Source organism: Nomascus leucogenys, chromosome 8 (assembly GCF_006542625.1).
Source record: "Nomascus leucogenys isolate Asia chromosome 8, Asia_NLE_v1, whole genome shotgun sequence".
Lineage (NCBI taxonomy): Eukaryota > Metazoa > Chordata > Mammalia > Primates > Hylobatidae > Nomascus > Nomascus leucogenys.
Window position 1 is genome coordinate 72,904,591 of NC_044388.1, and position 18,167 is coordinate 72,922,757.

Here is an 18,167-nt window from a genome sequence, read left to right on the forward strand (position 1 = left end):
AAATTTTTTTATTTGAATGGTAAATTTTTCTTTTTTTCTTTTTTGAGATGGAGTTTTGCTCTCGTCTCTCAGGCTGGAGTGCAATGGCATGATCTCAGCTCACTGCAACCACCTCCCAGGTTCAAGTGATTCTCCTGCCTCAGCCTCCCAAGTTGCTGGGATTACAGGCACGTGCCATCATACCAGGCTAACTTTTGTATTTTTAGTAGAGACAGGGTTTAACCATGTTGGCCAGGCTGATCTCGAACTCCTGACCTCAGGCAATTCACCTGCCTCGCCCTCCCAAAGTGCTGGGATTACAGGCATGAGCCACCGTGCCTGGCCTCAGTATTTCAAAATTGTTAATTTTCCAATTAATCTCTAGATTCAATAAACACTTAATCAAAATTCCAGCAAAGTTTTTCTAGGAACATGACAACTTGAGCCTAAATCTTATTTGAAAGAACAAAGGCAAAGAATAGGCAAGGTACTTTTGAAGAAAAAGAAGGACTAGTTATAAGATCTGCCCTAACAGATCCCAAGACTTATTACAAAGCTACAGCAATTAAAATAATCAGTATTGTTCAGGGACCAAAAGGACATATCAGAAAGCCCAGAAACTGACCCATACATATACATAACATTTTAATTTATAACCCAAAGGGGGTGCAGTGGCTCACACCTATAATCCCAACACTTGGGAGGCCAAGGTGGGCAGATCACTTGTGCCCAGGAGTTCGAGACCAGCCTGGGCAACATGGCAAGACCTCATCTCTTACAAAACATTAAAAATTAGCCAGGTGGAGGCTGAGGTGGGAGGATCACTTGGGCCTGGAAGTTGGTGTTTGCAGTGACCCAAGATCACACACCACTGCACTCCAGCCTGAGCAACAGAGTTAGACTGTCTCAAAAAAAAAAAGACAGAAAGAAAAAGAAAACCAAAAACAGAGAAGGTATTGTAGATCAGTAAGGAAAGGGGAGACTATTGATAAATCATTCTGGGACAATCCATTACCTCCAGAGGAAAAAATAAAATTAGATTTACATCTCAGAACATACAGAAAATTAACTCCAGTTAAATCAAAGACATAAAGCTAAGATATAAAACTATAAAAGCTTTAGAAGTCTATGTAAGAGAATAACCATTTGCTCTCAAGGTAGAAAGGTTTTCTTTCTATTTAAGAGATAGGATCTCACTCTGTTGCCCAGGCTGGGGTGCAGAGGCATGATCATAGCTCACTGAAGCCTCAAACTCCTGTGCTCAAGTGATTCTCCCACCTCAGCCTCCCAAGTAGCTGGGACTACAGATGCTGTGCCACCACCCCTAGCTAAGAACGGATTTCTTAAATAAGACATCAGAAGTACAGATTACAAAGGAAAAACTGATATATTCAACTACATGAATATTAACAAATCCTGTTTGTCAAGATACACAATAAGTGAAAAGACATAACACAAACTGTGAAAGGCATTTGTAATAACTAAGTGACAAACTGACAGGAGAGTAGAAGCCAGAATATATAAATACTCACAAATAAATAAAAAGGATAAACAGCCCAACAAAAAAATAGACTGAAAACTGAAAAAAGTTTTCACTTAAAATCAAACATAAATGATCCATAAAATAGAAGGAAAGTGTGACCTCATTAGTAATCTGGGAAATTCAAACTGCAACCTTAATGAGATACCATTACATGCAAACAGGCTGGAAAATTTTAACAGATGGACAATACCAAGTATTGGAGAATGCAGAAGAAGCAGAATGATTATACAAAGCTAATGGGAGCATAAGTTAAGATGATCATTTTGAAAAAGTAAACTATGACATGGCAACTCCACTCCATTCAAAATTGAGCAGAATTCAATTTTTCAAAGAATCTACTTAGACTATGCTAATATGCAATTTTACTTTTCAAAATTTACCAGTGCAGAAGACTTCTAATTATATTGTCAGTTATATTTTCTAAAAAAAAAAAAAAAGTCAAGGCTCTAATTGCCACTTAGATACCACATATTTAAATGTACATTGCTCTTACCAGCGTCGTGCAAGGTAATTAAAATTAAATTCAAACTGGCTCAACACATCTCCTCCTAGGGTATGAGAAAAATATTGACATTTGGTGGATTAGTGATAAACATAGCATGCATCTTTCAACATGAGGTCTGACAAGTCAGATTATTAATTTTTCACATTGTTGCATGTTTTTGTTCATTGTTTTAGGTAAAGGCATGCCTTTTTTTTTTTTTTTTTAGACGGAGTTTTGCTCTTATTGCCCAGGCTGGAGTGCAATGGCGTGATCTCGGCTCACTGAAACCTCCACCTCCTGGGTTCAAGCAATTCTCCTGTCTCAGCCTCCCTAGTAGCTGGGATTACAGGCATGCGCCACCACGCCCAGCTAATTTTTGTATTTTTAGTAGAGGTGGGGTTTCACCATGCTGGCCAGGCTGGTCTTGAACTCCTGACCTCAGGTGATCCACCCGCCTTGGCCTCCCAAAGTGCTGGGATTACAGGTGTGAGCCACCATGCCCGGCCGCCCCTTTTTTTTTTTTAAAGAAAAAAATTACCTTTTAAAAATCTTAGTGAAACATATAAATTAAGAAAAACTGGCCATATAACCAAAGGTGTTTTTTGTTTTACTTTAAGGAAATACCGATCATAAGGGTTTAATAAACACCATTCACCACCTAGTTTAAATATTTAAAAGTAATTTACTACTACAGGCAAAAGGTGGAGTTTACTAGTTTAAAGCTAAAGTATGAGAGTAGGAGACACTAGCTAATGAATTTTAACCCGAAGTATAAGTAAAGTTTTTCTAAAATTATGACATGTCAACAACAAAATGTAGAATTTTTTAACAAAAAAATACATATAGACACAAGTTTTTAGAAATACATCTCTATGTTAAATGAGGTACATCTCTAAATGAACTGCAACATTAAATAGAAAATATATGCAACCAGCAAAATATTAAAGACACACATATTTAAAGCACAGTAGTGATGTCATTATAAGTGAACTATACCACGAGAAAATTTAGCAAATGTAAATAAACAGTACCAAAATCACCAGCCGAATGAGCCTCTGAATAGGAGCCGTGAAAATCAATCTGAGAAAGAAAGAGAACCATCTGGTGTGTATTACAAATTGTAGCCCCAACTCTTACTTCCACAATCAAGCAAGTGGTGGGAGATGACAGCTAACTCAATGAACTGCTGAGGATGCATAATAAAGAGACTCAATTTTCACACTAACATTTTATTAGTAAAAAATAATAATAAAAAGGCAGGGCACGGTGGCTCACACCTGTAATCCCAGCACTTCGGGAGGTTGAGGCAGGTGGATCACCTGAGGTCAGGAGTTCGAGACCAGCCTGGCCAACATAGTGAAACCCCATCTCTACTAAAAATACAAAAAATTGGCCAGGCATGGTGGCGGGTTCTGGTAATCCCAGCTACTTGGCTGGAGGCAGGAGAATCACTTGCACCCGGGAGGCAGAGGTTGCAGTGAGCCAAGATTGCACCACTGCACTCCAACCTAGGCAACAAGGGTGAAACTCCATCTCAAAAAAAAAAAAAAAAAAAAAAAAAACCACACACACACACACACACACACACACACACACATATATATGCAGCTGAGTTGGATACATATGTCTGGTAATAAAGCTACTACAGACAACTCTGCCTTATAGGGTATATATAAAAATCTCTGAGTTGAAGTTGAAACTTCTAACAGAATGTAATTAACATAAAATTTAAGGAGCAGGGGGCCTTCCAGAGGCTAAGTCATCAGGTAAGATCACAATTTTCAGTTTGAGGACATGGCATTTTCATATAGAAAGTTAAAAAGAAAGAGAAAAAGTCCAATAAAGTAGAAGTATTACTTTTAAATAAAACCAAGTGGCAGGTATTCATATCCTTCTTAAGACATACAGCTTGAATAAAGCATAAGATTTATCAAATATTTTTGTGACTAAAACAAAACATCACATCTATTACTGTTTTCAGTACACACTAGCCACTCTGCTTTTGTGGATGAATCTATCCAGTTGGCAAGAAGAATAAAAGGAATGAATTGGGCCGGGCATGGTGGCTTATGCCTGTTATCCCAGCACTTTGGGAGACCCAAGGCAGGCAGATCACGAGGTCAGGAGATCAAGACCATCCTGGTCAACATGCTGAGAGCCCGTCTCTACTAAAAATATAAAAATTAGCTGAGCGTGGTGGCGCGTGCCTGTAATCCCAGCTACTCGGGAGGCCGAGGCAGGAGAATCACTTGAACCAGGGAGTCGGAGGTCACAGTGAGCCAAGATCGTGCCTTTGCGCCACTGCTTTCCAACCTGGCAACAGAGCGAGACTCCATCTCAAAAAAAAAAAAAGGAACACATTGGAAAAGATGGGACTCTAACCAAACACTGCTTTGGGCAGAAGTCTGAATAACCTAACATTTTCCTTTCTTTTAAAACGGTCAGGTTTTGATCTTAGGTGTGACAGTATCACTCCCATAAAGTCATTCCCCATAAAGGGATGTACTCACAGCTCCCATAGTCCTAAGGAATCCTTGTTCAATGCCCAGACTATGCCAGCTGACATCTGCCACCATGTGAGAAGTAATTCCAAACAAGAAAGCTACCAGTTTCTCTGTGTCCTGCCAAACAAGCAAATTAGAGTCATGTGTGTTTGGGTGATTTTATAATAACAATCCTATTAAAAGTTTTAATAAATATAAATTCATTTATGTTACTGAGACTTAACAAAAAATTTCAGGCAAGTATATTGCAATTTCTAGTTATTAGAAACCACACACAGGCTGGGTGCAGTGGCTCACGCCCATAATCCCAGCTACTCAGGAGGCTGAGACACAAGAATTGCTTGAACCTGGGAGGCGGAGGTTGCAGTGAGCTGAAATTGCGCCACTGCACTCCAGCCTGGGTGACAGAGCAAGACTCTGTCTCAAAAAAAAAGAAAAAAGAAAAAACCACACACAGGCCGGGCGCAGTGGCTCACGCCTGTAATCCCAGCACTTTGGGAGGCCTATGCAGGTGGATCACCGGGTCAGGAGATCAAGACCATCCTGGCTAACATGGTGAAACCCCGTCTCTACTAAAAATACAAAAAAAAAAAAAAATTAGCCAGGCGTGGTGGTGGGCACCTGTAGTCCCAGCTACTTGGGAGGCTGAGGCAGGAGAATGGCATGAACCCGGGAGGTGGACCTTGCAGTGAGCTGAGATCGCGCCACTGCACTCCAGCCTGAGTGACAGAGCGAAACTGTCTGAAAAAACAAAAACAGAAACAAAAAAAAACCACACACACACACACACAAAACCATAAGGACTTTTGGAAACGTTTTATGATGTGTTGGAAGTGCTTTCAGATTAATTACTATTGAAGCAAAATGATGAAGTGATATATCCCAAACTGTGTTTATATGTAATTCAAGTATTAGCTAGCCATCTACTATGTCCAAGCAATGTGCATGACACTGAAGGTGGAATGGTGGGCAGCCCTTACAGAGTGGTACAAACGGGGTCAATGCGGGTACAAAAACAGTACATGGCAGGTTTGGTGCTAAATATTTTAAGGATTAGAGGACCACGCCTACCTTCTCCCAGGGAAGGGGATAGTTCTCTCGGATATAATGAACGCTTGCATTAAGAAACGGAGTCCAGTGAGTGCTCTCAGACACATCATGGAATTTTCCTGACAAAACAAAAGCAGGGCTCTAGATTGGAGAGTCTCAATCAAATCTTCCACCACCACCTGCTGCGCTGCTGTGTCCCTTCTCCTCTTTCCCTCCATGACCCTCAGTTTCTTCTGTCGACATTCAAAAGAAGCCTCTAAAACAGAAGAGCCAGCTGAGATTTTGGAATAGGCATGGTACCATCTGCCTGATGACTAAAAAGAGCCCTACAGTAAGAGGGACGGAGCCTAAACTGGCTCACACTATCGCGAGCCCGGCTACCTGGTTAGAATAGAGGCTAGAAGTGTTTCCATTTCTGTGCCCTAAAGCTAAGGAAACAAGTTGCACTTTGGTTTTATTTGTTGGGGTTTTAAAAAGTATCTTCCTTGTCCCTCACAGTCAGCCTCCTTAAAAGAAATAAAAGCAGATATTTCATATGCTTTCAAGCATTTGATTTGATAATAATTGTTGCAAAATGGCACGGGCCCCAGTGAGCATTTTATGCAAGCATCGTTTGAGTGGGCCAGTGCGTGTCCCATGTTGCTCTTTATTCCCACAAGAGGGGTAGGAAAGACAGAACTGGCCTCTGCTAAACCTCCAAGAGCCACGAATGCCTCATGGAGTGCCAAATGTTACAAGGGTAAATACAAGCAAAACTGCAGAGTTCAGATCCCTCAGTTCAATTTTTCTATGCCGTTCCTAAAGTAAAAATTGCGGAACCAGTTTTAAATGATTGGTTTTTTTTCAAAATGATTTTCAAAGAAGTTAGAACCAAGACATTTGATTTGCTCCCACAGTTTTCCTGGAGATAAAGCTTTAAACAATTCTTATTCTCCAGAATACAGTAAAACTCCAGAATTAAATATGGCAGTAGCTCTTTTGAACAACTTCAACTTAAACAAATTGCCAGATTAACTGAAGCTTTCTGATCCCTCTAAATCCAACAGACTGGAAGCAAAAGAAAGTCCCCCAGGGCACGCTAGATGCTGACAGCTGGCAAGCCACTGCCCAGAGACTTGAACTTACCTGTCTACACCATAGCTCACAAAGGGTCAATCAGACCCACTTCTAATCCTGTTTAAATCAGATGTCCTTGTTATTGTAATTATAAAGGCTAATTCAATATTAGGTAAACTAATACAAATGAAGAGTTTTGCTGGGTGCTGTAGTGCATGCCTGTAATCCCCGCACTTTGGGAGGCTGAAGCAGGAGGACCCCCTGAGGCCAGGAGTTTGAGACTAGCCTGGGCAACATAGCAAGACCCCATCTCTACAAAAATTTAAAAATAAAATAAAAAATTAGCCAGGTATGGTGGTACACACCTATAGTCTCAGTTATTCAGAAGGCTGAGGCAGGAGGGTCGCTTGAGGCCAGGAGTTTGAGGCTGTAATGAGCTGTGATTGCACCACTGCACCCCAGCCTGGGAAACAGAGCAAGACCCTGTCTCTAAAAAATATAAAAATAACTTAAAAAAAAAAGTTGTTTTTTCTTTGGCAACTAAGTATCTAAGAAAGCTAAGTGCTTTGGAAAGATGCAACGAAAGTGAATCATCACCAAATAAGAAAAGGAAAACTATAGTTGAATTAGGTATGTATGAGACAAGGTAAGATGTGGAAAAATGCACAAAAACCTAAGTGGAATAAGTGGAATTTGTATGCAAATTCCCTGTAACTAGTCATATACCAGTCCCAATCTTTTCATCACACAAGAGTATTTATTGCTGCAGAAAAAAATGGAAAATGCTAGGTAAATACATTCCTTTTCCACTCTCAGAACCTTGACTAGTGTGGGTTTTGTCTGTCTCTAAAAATGGCGTACATTAAGCAATGTTTCTCAAATTGAATGGACAAAAATATCCTTTCTTCTTTCTTTTTTGTAGAAGCTATCAAGGGACAGTAGAGCTCCCATGAATACAGTTTGGGAAGTGCTAAATTAGAAATAATAGGTTAGAAAGGAGAACTATAACATGCAGGCAAAATAACAGGATTGAGAAATGATAGTTAACAGACTAAGAGGGAAACAGAACAAAACTCCTTATAAATATGAGAAATACAAAAGCTAGCTGTCTTGGATTCTAACTGCAGGAGTGATTAGCCCCATATAGTTCATTTCAGTCCCAAAGACATCACTGAATTAAAGGAATGGTATAATAGCAGATGACCCAAGACCCCAGAAGCAGTTTATACAAGGACCCAGTGTGCTGGGGGCCTCCATTTGTCCTTCCAGACCCACTCCCCATCCTTCTCTACCTTGTAGGGTGACTCTGAGGTCACCTGCTTCAACTGGCTTCGTGGCCCTCTGGCTTTGGTTGGGTTGGGTTTGGCCAATAAAGAGAACTGACAGATCAGAGAAAAAGAAGACACAGAAGTTGGGGTATGTATTCTCCCAGCTCCCCTTCTGTGGGGTCAGAGTGGGCAGGCTGTGCCCCTTAGCTGAAGGTCCAGCTCTCATCAAGTGGTCCTCTTCATGCAGCTCTCTCTCTCCACGGTTCCAGTAATCTCCTCCTCCCCTGAACTATCTTTTGCAATTCCTCGCCTCCTGTCCATATCTTTGAAAATGGTGCCCTTACTAAGCTCCCCTCCAATTACTTAGTTTGAGTGTGACTACTGGGTCCTGCTGGGGCTCTGACTGATACGACTCATGAGACTAGTTCACTGATAATGACAGAGCAGGAGCATTGCCATCTTGGACAAGAACTGCCATTTTAAGTTCACCTTGACCAAAAATTGCCTAAATCCAAAGGGCATCAGCCTAATGGGTACAGTCAGCATAACCATAAATCACAGATAACATCTCCAATCAGAAACATTCCAAACCCCTCCCCAGCCAGAGACGTGCGAGCCCCAAGATAACCTCCCCTCCAGCCGGAGAGATGTCAACCCCAAGATAACCTCCCCTCCAACTAGAGACATTCCAATCCCACCATAAACTTCTCCCCCACACAGAAACATTCCAAGCTCTCTCACCAATAAATACTCTTAGTCTGTAAGAGACAGTGTTCCTGACCGAAATCGGCCAGAAGCCTCTCTCAGGTTTACTTCTCCAAAATAAATCTGTCTTTGACTGTTAAGCTGCTTTTCATGTTTCTTTCCTCTTTCTTTAACTCTTACAGATAATAGTATCTGAGATTTGCATAACGCTTGACAAAATACTGTGCATTAATGCCAAGGACAATCCAGTCTAGGCAGGGCAGGCATTATCTTTGCCAAGACATGAAAATTGAGATTCTGTGGATAAGTGACTTTTCTAACGTCCCATGCTAATATAGAAGGAACACAAACTCAGACCTTTTGATCTCTTGCAAAATGTCTTCTATCATGTCACTTAGGTTTTCACCAAAAAATAAAATTTTCAGAATTTCTATGCTTAACCAGTTATAGCTAAATGGAAAATGCAACTATGTAAATGAAGTCATTAACCAACAATATTGTTGGGAAACAAATTGTTCTCAACAATAATGGAAAATATACTGCGCAATTAAAAATATATAGTACACACACACATATATATATTTTTAAAGTCATAGCTATCCCTATTAACCAAGTAAAAGTGACTTCATTCAGTCTGCAAACTTTCATCTTACCTCCTTTGCAGATGCTAGGGTAAAAACAATCAGGAAACACGGTTCCAGCCTGATATGCATCCTGGTGTTCTAGTAACAGCTGCAGAGCAGGAAAATACAGAGATTAAGGGGCAGGAGTCAACAGCCTGGGGAGTACAGGCCCCACCAATTTCCTGTGATGAGATGCTAGAACTATGGGGGTATAGACGGAATGAAAGGGAAAAAGGAAGGAAGGAAAGCAGGCATAAAGTAAATAAATGATTAAAATTCACACATAATCCAAGACAAAACACAACAACATATAACTTCAGATTCTTCCCTACCAAACAGAGAGAGGCTAATTTAGAAATAGCAGAAAACACTTGTTTAAATTTCATCTTCTTTCATTTTCTCTGTCAACCCAGTAAAGCAGAATTTCTCTGAGGCCTTAAGGTTGTTTTACTGACCCAGAGCTATTGTTTTTGTTGCTGTTGTTGTTTGTTTGTGTTTTGAGATGGAGTTTTGCTCTTGTCACCCAGGCTGGAGTGCAGCGGCGCAATCTCAGCTCACTGCAACCTCCCAGGTTCAAGCGATTCTCCTGCCTCAGCCTCCTGAGTAGCTGGGATTACAAGCATGCGCCACCATGCCCCGCTAATTTTTGTATTTTTAGTAGAGACGTGTTGGCCAGGCTGGTCTCAAACTCCTGACCTCAGGTGACCCACCCATCTCAGCCTCCCAATGTGCTAGGATTACAGGCATGAGCCACCATACCTGGCCCAGAGCTGGTTTTTATAAAGTTTTCAATGACTCACAGTGAAAAGAGAAAAACAGGCACACAAACGTACGCACACACACAAACACGCATGCACATATGTGCATATCAGTTTATAGTTGCTACCTGTGCTTTAGTGTAAGATGACAACCTTTGTGTTTTGGGAGGGCCAAAAAAAAAGTCCTTTCCCTTTTAAAATGATGTGAAAGTAGATGGTAGCGGTTTTCTTCTAAATGTTCTTGCTTGGTCAACTGGCTCACTTCCTTCCATTCCGAGTCCCTTATGGGATGTCTAGCTGCATGCTATAGGCTAGAAAACACAGACTACATTTCCCAGGCTGTCTCAGCTCACAGTCTGATATGGCCCAGCCTCCACCATGGAGCCCTCGGCTACCATGGAAGCATTTGGTTTTTCCACAGCAGAGGTAGCACAGCCCCTCGTGTTGCAGCTCTGGCTTCCCACGTGTTTATGGGCAGAGTACAGGACAACCATATTGTCAGCAAGGCAGGTGCCTGAGGTGGTGATGAGGTCCCAGAACCAATAGGTGAGGTGGTGGCTTCTTATTTTACAAACCGTGTATGAGACAGTTGAATTTGTAGCTAGCAAATGGGGCAGTGACTGCCTGTCAATGGCACAAGTAGCAGGTCCTTGACAGGCCAGTTCCATGCATTATTTTGGGAGCCCTTTCTGGACACCTGGCCAAGACCCTGCTCCTGCAGTTCCCACAGTTTGTAAGCAGTGAATTCTCTAATTCCTGATATTAATCCTTTCCTTGCCTAAACTAGCAGAGGGGTTTCCATTACCTGCAAATGAACTCTGATGGACACACTGGGCAAAGTAAAAGTTTGGCAATATCCCACTTTTTTTTTTTTTTTTAAATAAGAACTTACTAATAATGTGGACCATACATAGAGGCAACAAAGAAGTACTTCAAGAAATTAAAACACAACAAAGAAAGACAGTATCATCTGGTTTTTGGTTTTGTTTTTCTAACCAGTATCCCATTCTCCTCCTTCTAGAGGCAGAATCACCCTCTCCTGAGGAGAGTCCCTTCCACACCCCTCAGGTGGGGCTGACCAGAATGCTGTGGCCAGCATGCCCACCCTCACCACAGAGTTTGGCTCAGAAATGGACCTTTGAGCAAAGCTAGTTCCGTTCACACCTTCCCTGAGACTTCTCTGCTAGAGCTCTGGGAAGATGCCCTCTTCCCCTTGTGGCTGCTGAACTCTGACGCTGAGTCCTAGGCTGTCAGCATCCTCCACGTGGAGAGATACAGAAACCGTCTAGAGCTCTGGGCCCAGTTCCACACTGCAGATATCAGTTACATGAACCAATCAAGTCCACTTTTTTCCAAAAGATACCTTGAGTTGGACTTTTGTCACTTAAAAATAGTAATTAACTTTACTGGCTATTTACTTAACCAGTCACTGTTCTAAGCTCCTTATATGTATTAAGACTTGTTGAATCTGCATATCCCAGTGAGATAGGTATGTTCTTTAATGTGATAAAATAATCTGAAGTAAATTTTGAAAATTATGCCAAACAGCAAACTCCAGCACTTTGGGAGGCTGAGGCCAGCAGATCTCTTCAACCCAGGAGTTCAAGACCAGCCTGGGTGACATGGCAAGACCCTGTTTCTACAAAAAATTTAAAAATTAGCCAAACATGGTGGTACAGCTACTTGGGAGGTTGAGGTGGGAGGATCACTTGAGTCTAGGAGGTTGAGGATGCAGTGAGCCATGATCACACCAGTGCACTCCAGCCTGGGTGACAGAGTGAGACCCTATCTCAAAAAAATATATATTTTTAAGCTATAGAAACAAAAATAGTATGATACTGAAACCAAAAGGAACAGATCAATGAAACAGAATAAAGAATACAGAAAGGGTGTGCGCAGCGGCTCACGCCTGTTATCCCAGCACTTTGGGAGGCGGAGGTGGGCGGATCACTCGAGGTCAGGAGTTTAAGACCAGCCTAGGAAACATGGTGAAACTTCGACTCTACTGAAAATACAAAAATCAGTGGGGCATGGTGGTGCCCGCCTGTAATCCCAGCTACTCAGGAGGCTGAGTCACAAGAATAGTTTGAGCCTGGGAGGTGGAGGTTGCAGTGAGCTGAGATCATGCCACCGCATTCCAGTCTTAAAATATACATATTTTAAGCTACAGAAACAAAAATAGTATGATACTGAAACCAAAAGAAACAGACGAGTGAAATAGAATAAAGAGTACAGAAAGGCCAGGTGCAGTGGCTCACCCCTATTATCCCAGCATGTTGGGAGGCTGAGGCAGGTGGATCACTTGAGGTCAGGAGTTTGAGACCAGCCTGGGAAACATGGTGAAATGGTGACCCTACTGAAAATATAAGAATTAGCCAGGCATGGTGGTGCATGCCTGTATTCCCAGCTACCAGGAGGCTGACGCAGGAGAATTGCTTGAATCTGGGAGGTGGAGGTTGCAGTGAGCCGAGATCACACCACTGTACTCCAGCCTGGGTGACAGAGCAAGACTCCATCTCTAAAAAAAAAAAAAAAAAAAAAGACTACAGAAACAGAGTTAAGCATACATATAACTATTTGTTTTTTTGAGACGGAATCTCACTCTGTCGCCCAGGCTGGAGTGCAGTGGTGCAATCTCCACTCACTGCAAGCTCCGCCTCCCAGGTTCACACCATTCTCCTGCCTCAGCCTCCCAAGTAGCTGGGACTACAGGCGCCTGCCACCACGCCCGGCTAATTTTTTGTATTTTTAGGAGAGACGGGGTTTCACCATGTTAGCCAGGATGGTCTCGATCTCCTGATCTCATGATCTGCCTGCCTCAGCCTCCCAAAGTGCTGGTATTACAGGAGTGAGCCACTGCGCCCAGCTAAGCATACATATAACTTAATGTCTAATAGATGAATAATGAATGGAGTAGTCAACAAATGGTGATGTCACAACCCCGTAACAATGAGTATACCATCACTGCATGGGCAAATCCATGTTTACCCTACATCAGGGGTCCCCAACCCCCAGGCCATGAACTGGTACCAGTCTGTGACCTGTTAGGAATGGGGCCACACAGCGGGAAGTGAGCAGTGGGTAAGCAAGCATTACCGCCCGAGCTCCACCTCCTGTCACAGCGGCAGTGGCATTAGATTCTCAGAGAAATGTGAATCGTGTTGGGAACTGCACATGCTAGGGATCTAGGTTGCACGCTCCTTAGGAGAATCTAATGCCTGATGATCTGAGGTGAAACAGTTTCATTCTGCAACCATTTACCCCCCACCCCCAACTCCATCCATAGGAAAATTGTCTTCCACGAAACGAGTCCCTGGCGTCGAAAAACTTGGGGACCACTGCCCTAGGTGACACTGACTTGAAATTAATATTACCAATGACAAGTCACTGGATCCCTGTCAAGCTTTATACCCAAACAAATACAAGATGAATTATAAGGTTACATGTCAAAAATGAAGCCATAAAATTAACAGGATAAAATTTAAGTGAATAATTATATAACCATGAAGTGGGAATGATTTTTCTAAGTATAACTTACAAGTAGAAACCATAACAGAAAAATTGATGCATTTAACTACTCAAAAATTTAACATTTCTGCATGGTAAAAAAAAAAAATCAAAAATAAATTTAAAAGAAAAATAACCAAGAGAATTATTTGCTACATTAAGGGCGAATATAAATAAGCCATTCTTACATGTCAAAATAAGGATAAATATTGTAATACTAAAATTAGCAAAAGACAGGCAGTTCACAGAGGGGATGATAGAAATGGCCAATATTGAAAATATATTTAAACTCATTAATAAGTTAATAATTAAAATGCCGGGTCAGGCATGGTGGTTCATGCCTGTAATCCTAGCACTTTGGGAGGCCAAGGTGGAAGGATTGTTTGAGTCCAGGAGTTTGAGGCTGGCCTGAGCAACATGGTGAAACATCATCTCTACAAAAAAATACAAAAATTGGCCTGGTGTGGTGGTGTGTGTCTGTAGTCCCAGCTACTTGGCAGGCTGAATTGAAAGGATCACTTGAACCTGGGAGGTGGAAGTTACAGTGAGTCGAGATCATGCCACTGCACTCCAGCCTGGGTGACAGAGCCCGACCCTGTCTCAAAAATAAAAAATAAAAAATAAATTAAGATGCCAATTAAAGCTAAAACAAAAGCCATTTTCCACCTACCAAATTGACAAAAATGAAAATGAATAAAGGCTGGGCACAGCGGCTCTGGCTCACATCTGTAATCCCAGCACTTTGGGAGGCTGAGACGGGCAGATCACTAGAGCTCAGGAGTTCGAGACAGCCTGGGCAACATGCTGAAACCTCGTCTCTATCAAAAATGCAAAAAATTAGCTGGGTGTGGTGGCATGCACCTGTGGTCCCGGCTACTCAGGAGGCTGAGGTGGGAGGATCACTTGAACCCAGGAGGTGGTGGTTGCAGTGAGCTGAGATCATGCCACTGCACTCCAGCCTGGGTAACAGGGCAAGACCACTCTCTGGGCAGGGCATCTCTGAAAAAAATGCAGCAGCCCCAGCCAGGGACTTATAGATAAAACCCCCATATCCCTGGGGACAGAGCACCTGGGGGAAGGGATGGCTGTGGGCACAGGCTCAGTAGACTTAAACATCCCTACCTGACTGCTCTGAAGAGAGCAGTGGACCTCCCAGCACAGCGTTCAAGCTCTGCTAAGGGTCAGACTGCCTCCTCTAGTGGGACCCTGACCCCTGTGTATCCTGACTGGAATACACCTCCCAGTAGGGGCCAACAGACACCTCATACAGGATAGCTCTGGCTGACATCTGGCAGGTGCCCCTGTAGGACCAAGCTTCCAGAGGAAAGAATAGGCAGCAATCTTTGCTGTTCTGCAGCCTCCATTGGTGATACCAAGGCAAACAGGGTCTGGAGTGGACCTCCAGCAGATCTGCAGCAGAGGGGCCTGACTGTTAGAGACAGACACCATCCAAGGTCACCAACATCAAAGACAAAAGGTAGATAAATCCACAAGGATGGGGAGAAACCAGCACAAAAAGCCTGAGAATTCCAAAAACCAGAACGCCTCTTCCCCAAAGGAACACAACTCCTTGCCAGCAAGGGAAGAAAACTGGACGGAGAATGAGTTTGACGAACAGACAGAAGTAGGCTTCAGAAAGTAGGTAATAACAAACTCCTCAGAGCTAAAGGAGCATGTTCTAACCCAATGCAAGGAAGCTGAGAACCTTGAAAAAAGGTTAGAGGAATTGCTAACTAGAATAAGCAGTTTAGAGAAGAACATAAATGACCTGATGGAGATGAAAAACACAGCAAAAGAACTTCGTGAAACATACACAAGTATCAATAGCCGAATCCATCAAGCAGAAGAAAGGATATCAGAGATTGAAGATCAACTTAATGAAATACAGCGAGAAGACAAGATTAGAGAAAAAAGAATGAAAAGGAACAAGCAAAGTCTCCAAGAAATATGGAAGTATGTGAAAAGACCAAATCATTGGTGTACCTGAAAGTGACGGGGAGAATGGAACCAAGTTGGAAAACACTCTTCAGGATATTATCCAGAACTTCCCCAACCTAGCAAGGCAGCCCAACATTCAAATTCAGGAAATACAGAGAACACCGCAAAGACACTCCTCGAGAAGAGAAACCCCAAGACACATAATCGTCAGATTCACCAAGGTTGAAATGAAGGAAAAAATGTTAAGGGCAGCCAGAGAGAAAGCTCAGGTTACTCACAAAGGGAAGCCCATCAGACTAACAGTGGATCTCTCTGCAGAAACCCTACAAGCCAGAAGAGAGTGGGGGCCAATATTCAACATTCTTCAAGAATTTTCAACCCAGAATTTCATATCCAGCCAAACTAAGTTTCATAAGTGAAGAATAAAATCCTTTATAGACAAGCAAATGCTGAGAGATTTTGTCACCACCAGGCCTGTCTTACAAGAGCTCCTTAAGGAAGCACTAAATATAGAAAGGAAGAACCAGTATCAGCTACTGCAAAGACATACCAAATTGTAAAGACCATCGACACTATGAAGAAACTGCATCAACTAACGGGCAAAATAACCATCTAGCATAATGACAGGATCGAATTCACACATAACAATATTAACCTTAAACGTAAATGGGCTAAATGCCCCAATTAAAAGACACAGACCAGCAAATTGGATAAAGAATCAAGACCCATCCATGCGCTGTATTCAGGAGACCCATCTCACGTGCAGAGACACACATAGGCTCAAAATAAAGGGATGGAGGAATATTTACCAAGCAAGTAAAAAGCAAAAAAAAAAAAAAAAAAGGGGGGGGGAGTTGCAATCCTGGTCTCGATAAAACAGACTTTAAACCAACAAAGATCAAAAGAGACAAAGAAGGGCATTACATAATGGTAAAGGGATCACTGCAACAAGGAGAGCTAACTATCCTAAATATATATGCACCCAATACAGGAGCACCCAGATTCATAAATCAAGTTCTTGGAGACCTACAAAGAGATGTAGACTCCCACACAATAATAGTGGGAGACTTTAACACCTCACTGTCAATATCAGACAGATCAACGAAACAGAAAATTAACAAGGATATCCAGGACTTGTACTCAGCTCTGGACCAAGTGGACCTAATAGACATCTACAGAACTCTCCACCCCAAATCAACAGAATGTACATTCTTCTCAGCACCATATCACACTTATTCTAAAACCAACCACATAACTGGAAGTAAAACACTCCACAACAAATGTGAAAGAACGGAAATCATAACAAACAGTCTCTCAGACCACAATGCAATCAAATTAGAACTCAGGATTAAGAAACTCACTCAAAACCACACAACTACATGGAAACTGAACAACCTGCTCCTGAATGACTACTGGGTAAATAATGAAATGAAGGCAGAAATAAAGATGTTCTTTAAAACCAATGAGAACAAAGACACAACGTACCAGAATCTTTGGAACACATTGAAAGCAGTGTGTAGAGGGAAATTTATAGCACTAAGTGCCCACAAGAGAAAGCAGGAAAGATCTAAAATCGACACCCTAACATCACAATTAGAAGAACTAGAGAAGCAAGAGCAAACAAATTCAAAAGCTAGCAGAAGGCAAGAAATAACTAAGATCAGAGCAGAACTGAAGGAGATAGAGACATGAAAAACCCTTCAAAAAAAATCAATGAATCCAGAAGCTTTTAAAAAAAAAAAAATCAACAAAATAGATAGACTGCTAGCCAGACTAATAAACAAGGAAAGAGAGAAGAATCAAATAGACGCAATAAAAAACAATAAAGGGGATATCACCACTGATCCCACAGAAATACAAACTGCCACTAGAGAATACTATAAACACCTCTACACAAATAAACTAGAAAATTTAGAAGAAATGGGTAAATTCCTGGACACATACACCCTCCCAAGTCTAAACCAGGAAGAAGTCAAATCCCTGAATAGACCAATAACAAGTTCAGAAATTGAGGCAGTAATTAACAACCTACCAACCAAAAAAAGTCCAGGACCAGATGGATTCACAGCCGAATTCTACCAGAGGTACAAAGAGGAACTGGTACCATTCCTTCTGAAACTATTCCAAACAATAGAAAAAGAGGGAATCCTCCCTAACTCATTTCATGAGGCCAGCATCATCCTGATACCAAAACCTGGCAGAGACACAGCAAACAAATAAAATTTCAGGCCAATAATCCTGATGAATATCAATGTGAAAATCCTCAAAAAAGTAATGGCAAACTGAATCCAGCAGCACATCAAATGCTTATCCACCCCGATCAAGTCGGCTTCATACCTGGGATGCAAGGCTGGTTCAACATATGCAAATTAATAAACGTAATCCATCACATAAACAGAACCAAAGACAAAAACCACATGATTATCTCAACAGATGCAGAAAAAGGCCTTTGACAAAATTCAACAGCCCTTCTGCTAAAAACTCTCAATAGACTAGGTATTGATGGAACATATCTCAAAATAATAAGAGCTATTTATGACAAACCCACAGCCAATATCATACTGAATGGGCAAAAGCTGTAAGTATTCCCTTTGAAAACCGGCAGAAGACAGGGATGCCCTCTCTCACCACTCCTATTCAACATAGTATTGGAAGTTCTGGCTAGGGCAATTAGGCAAGAGAAAGAAATAAAAGGTATTCAAAAAGGAAAAGAGAAAGTCATATTGTCACCGTTTGCAGATTACATGATTGT

General features: G+C 41.8%; 1 protein-coding gene across 4 annotated transcripts in view; it reads right to left on the bottom strand.

The window, feature by feature from the left end:
* GPLD1 (glycosylphosphatidylinositol specific phospholipase D1) overlaps positions 1–18,167 on the bottom strand; it is a 92,749-nt gene that overhangs the window by 63,943 nt on the left and 10,639 nt on the right. For 3 of the 4 annotated variants that reach the window (XR_004031376.1, XM_030817376.1, XM_003263563.4), the window contains 5 exons: positions 9,243–9,321; positions 5,582–5,679; positions 4,517–4,627; positions 3,038–3,086; positions 2,016–2,070 (listed from right to left, as the gene is read on the bottom strand). Coding sequence is in view for 3 of the 4 variants with exons in the window: in XM_030817376.1 (XP_030673236.1) it covers positions 2,016–2,070; positions 3,038–3,086; positions 4,517–4,627; positions 5,582–5,679; positions 9,243–9,321 (392 nt within the window). In the remaining variant the exon portion in view is untranslated. The remainder of the gene's footprint in view (positions 1–2,015; positions 2,071–3,037; positions 3,087–4,516; positions 4,628–5,581; positions 5,680–9,242; positions 9,322–18,167) is intronic. The other variant, XM_030817378.1, reaches the window with a different exon arrangement.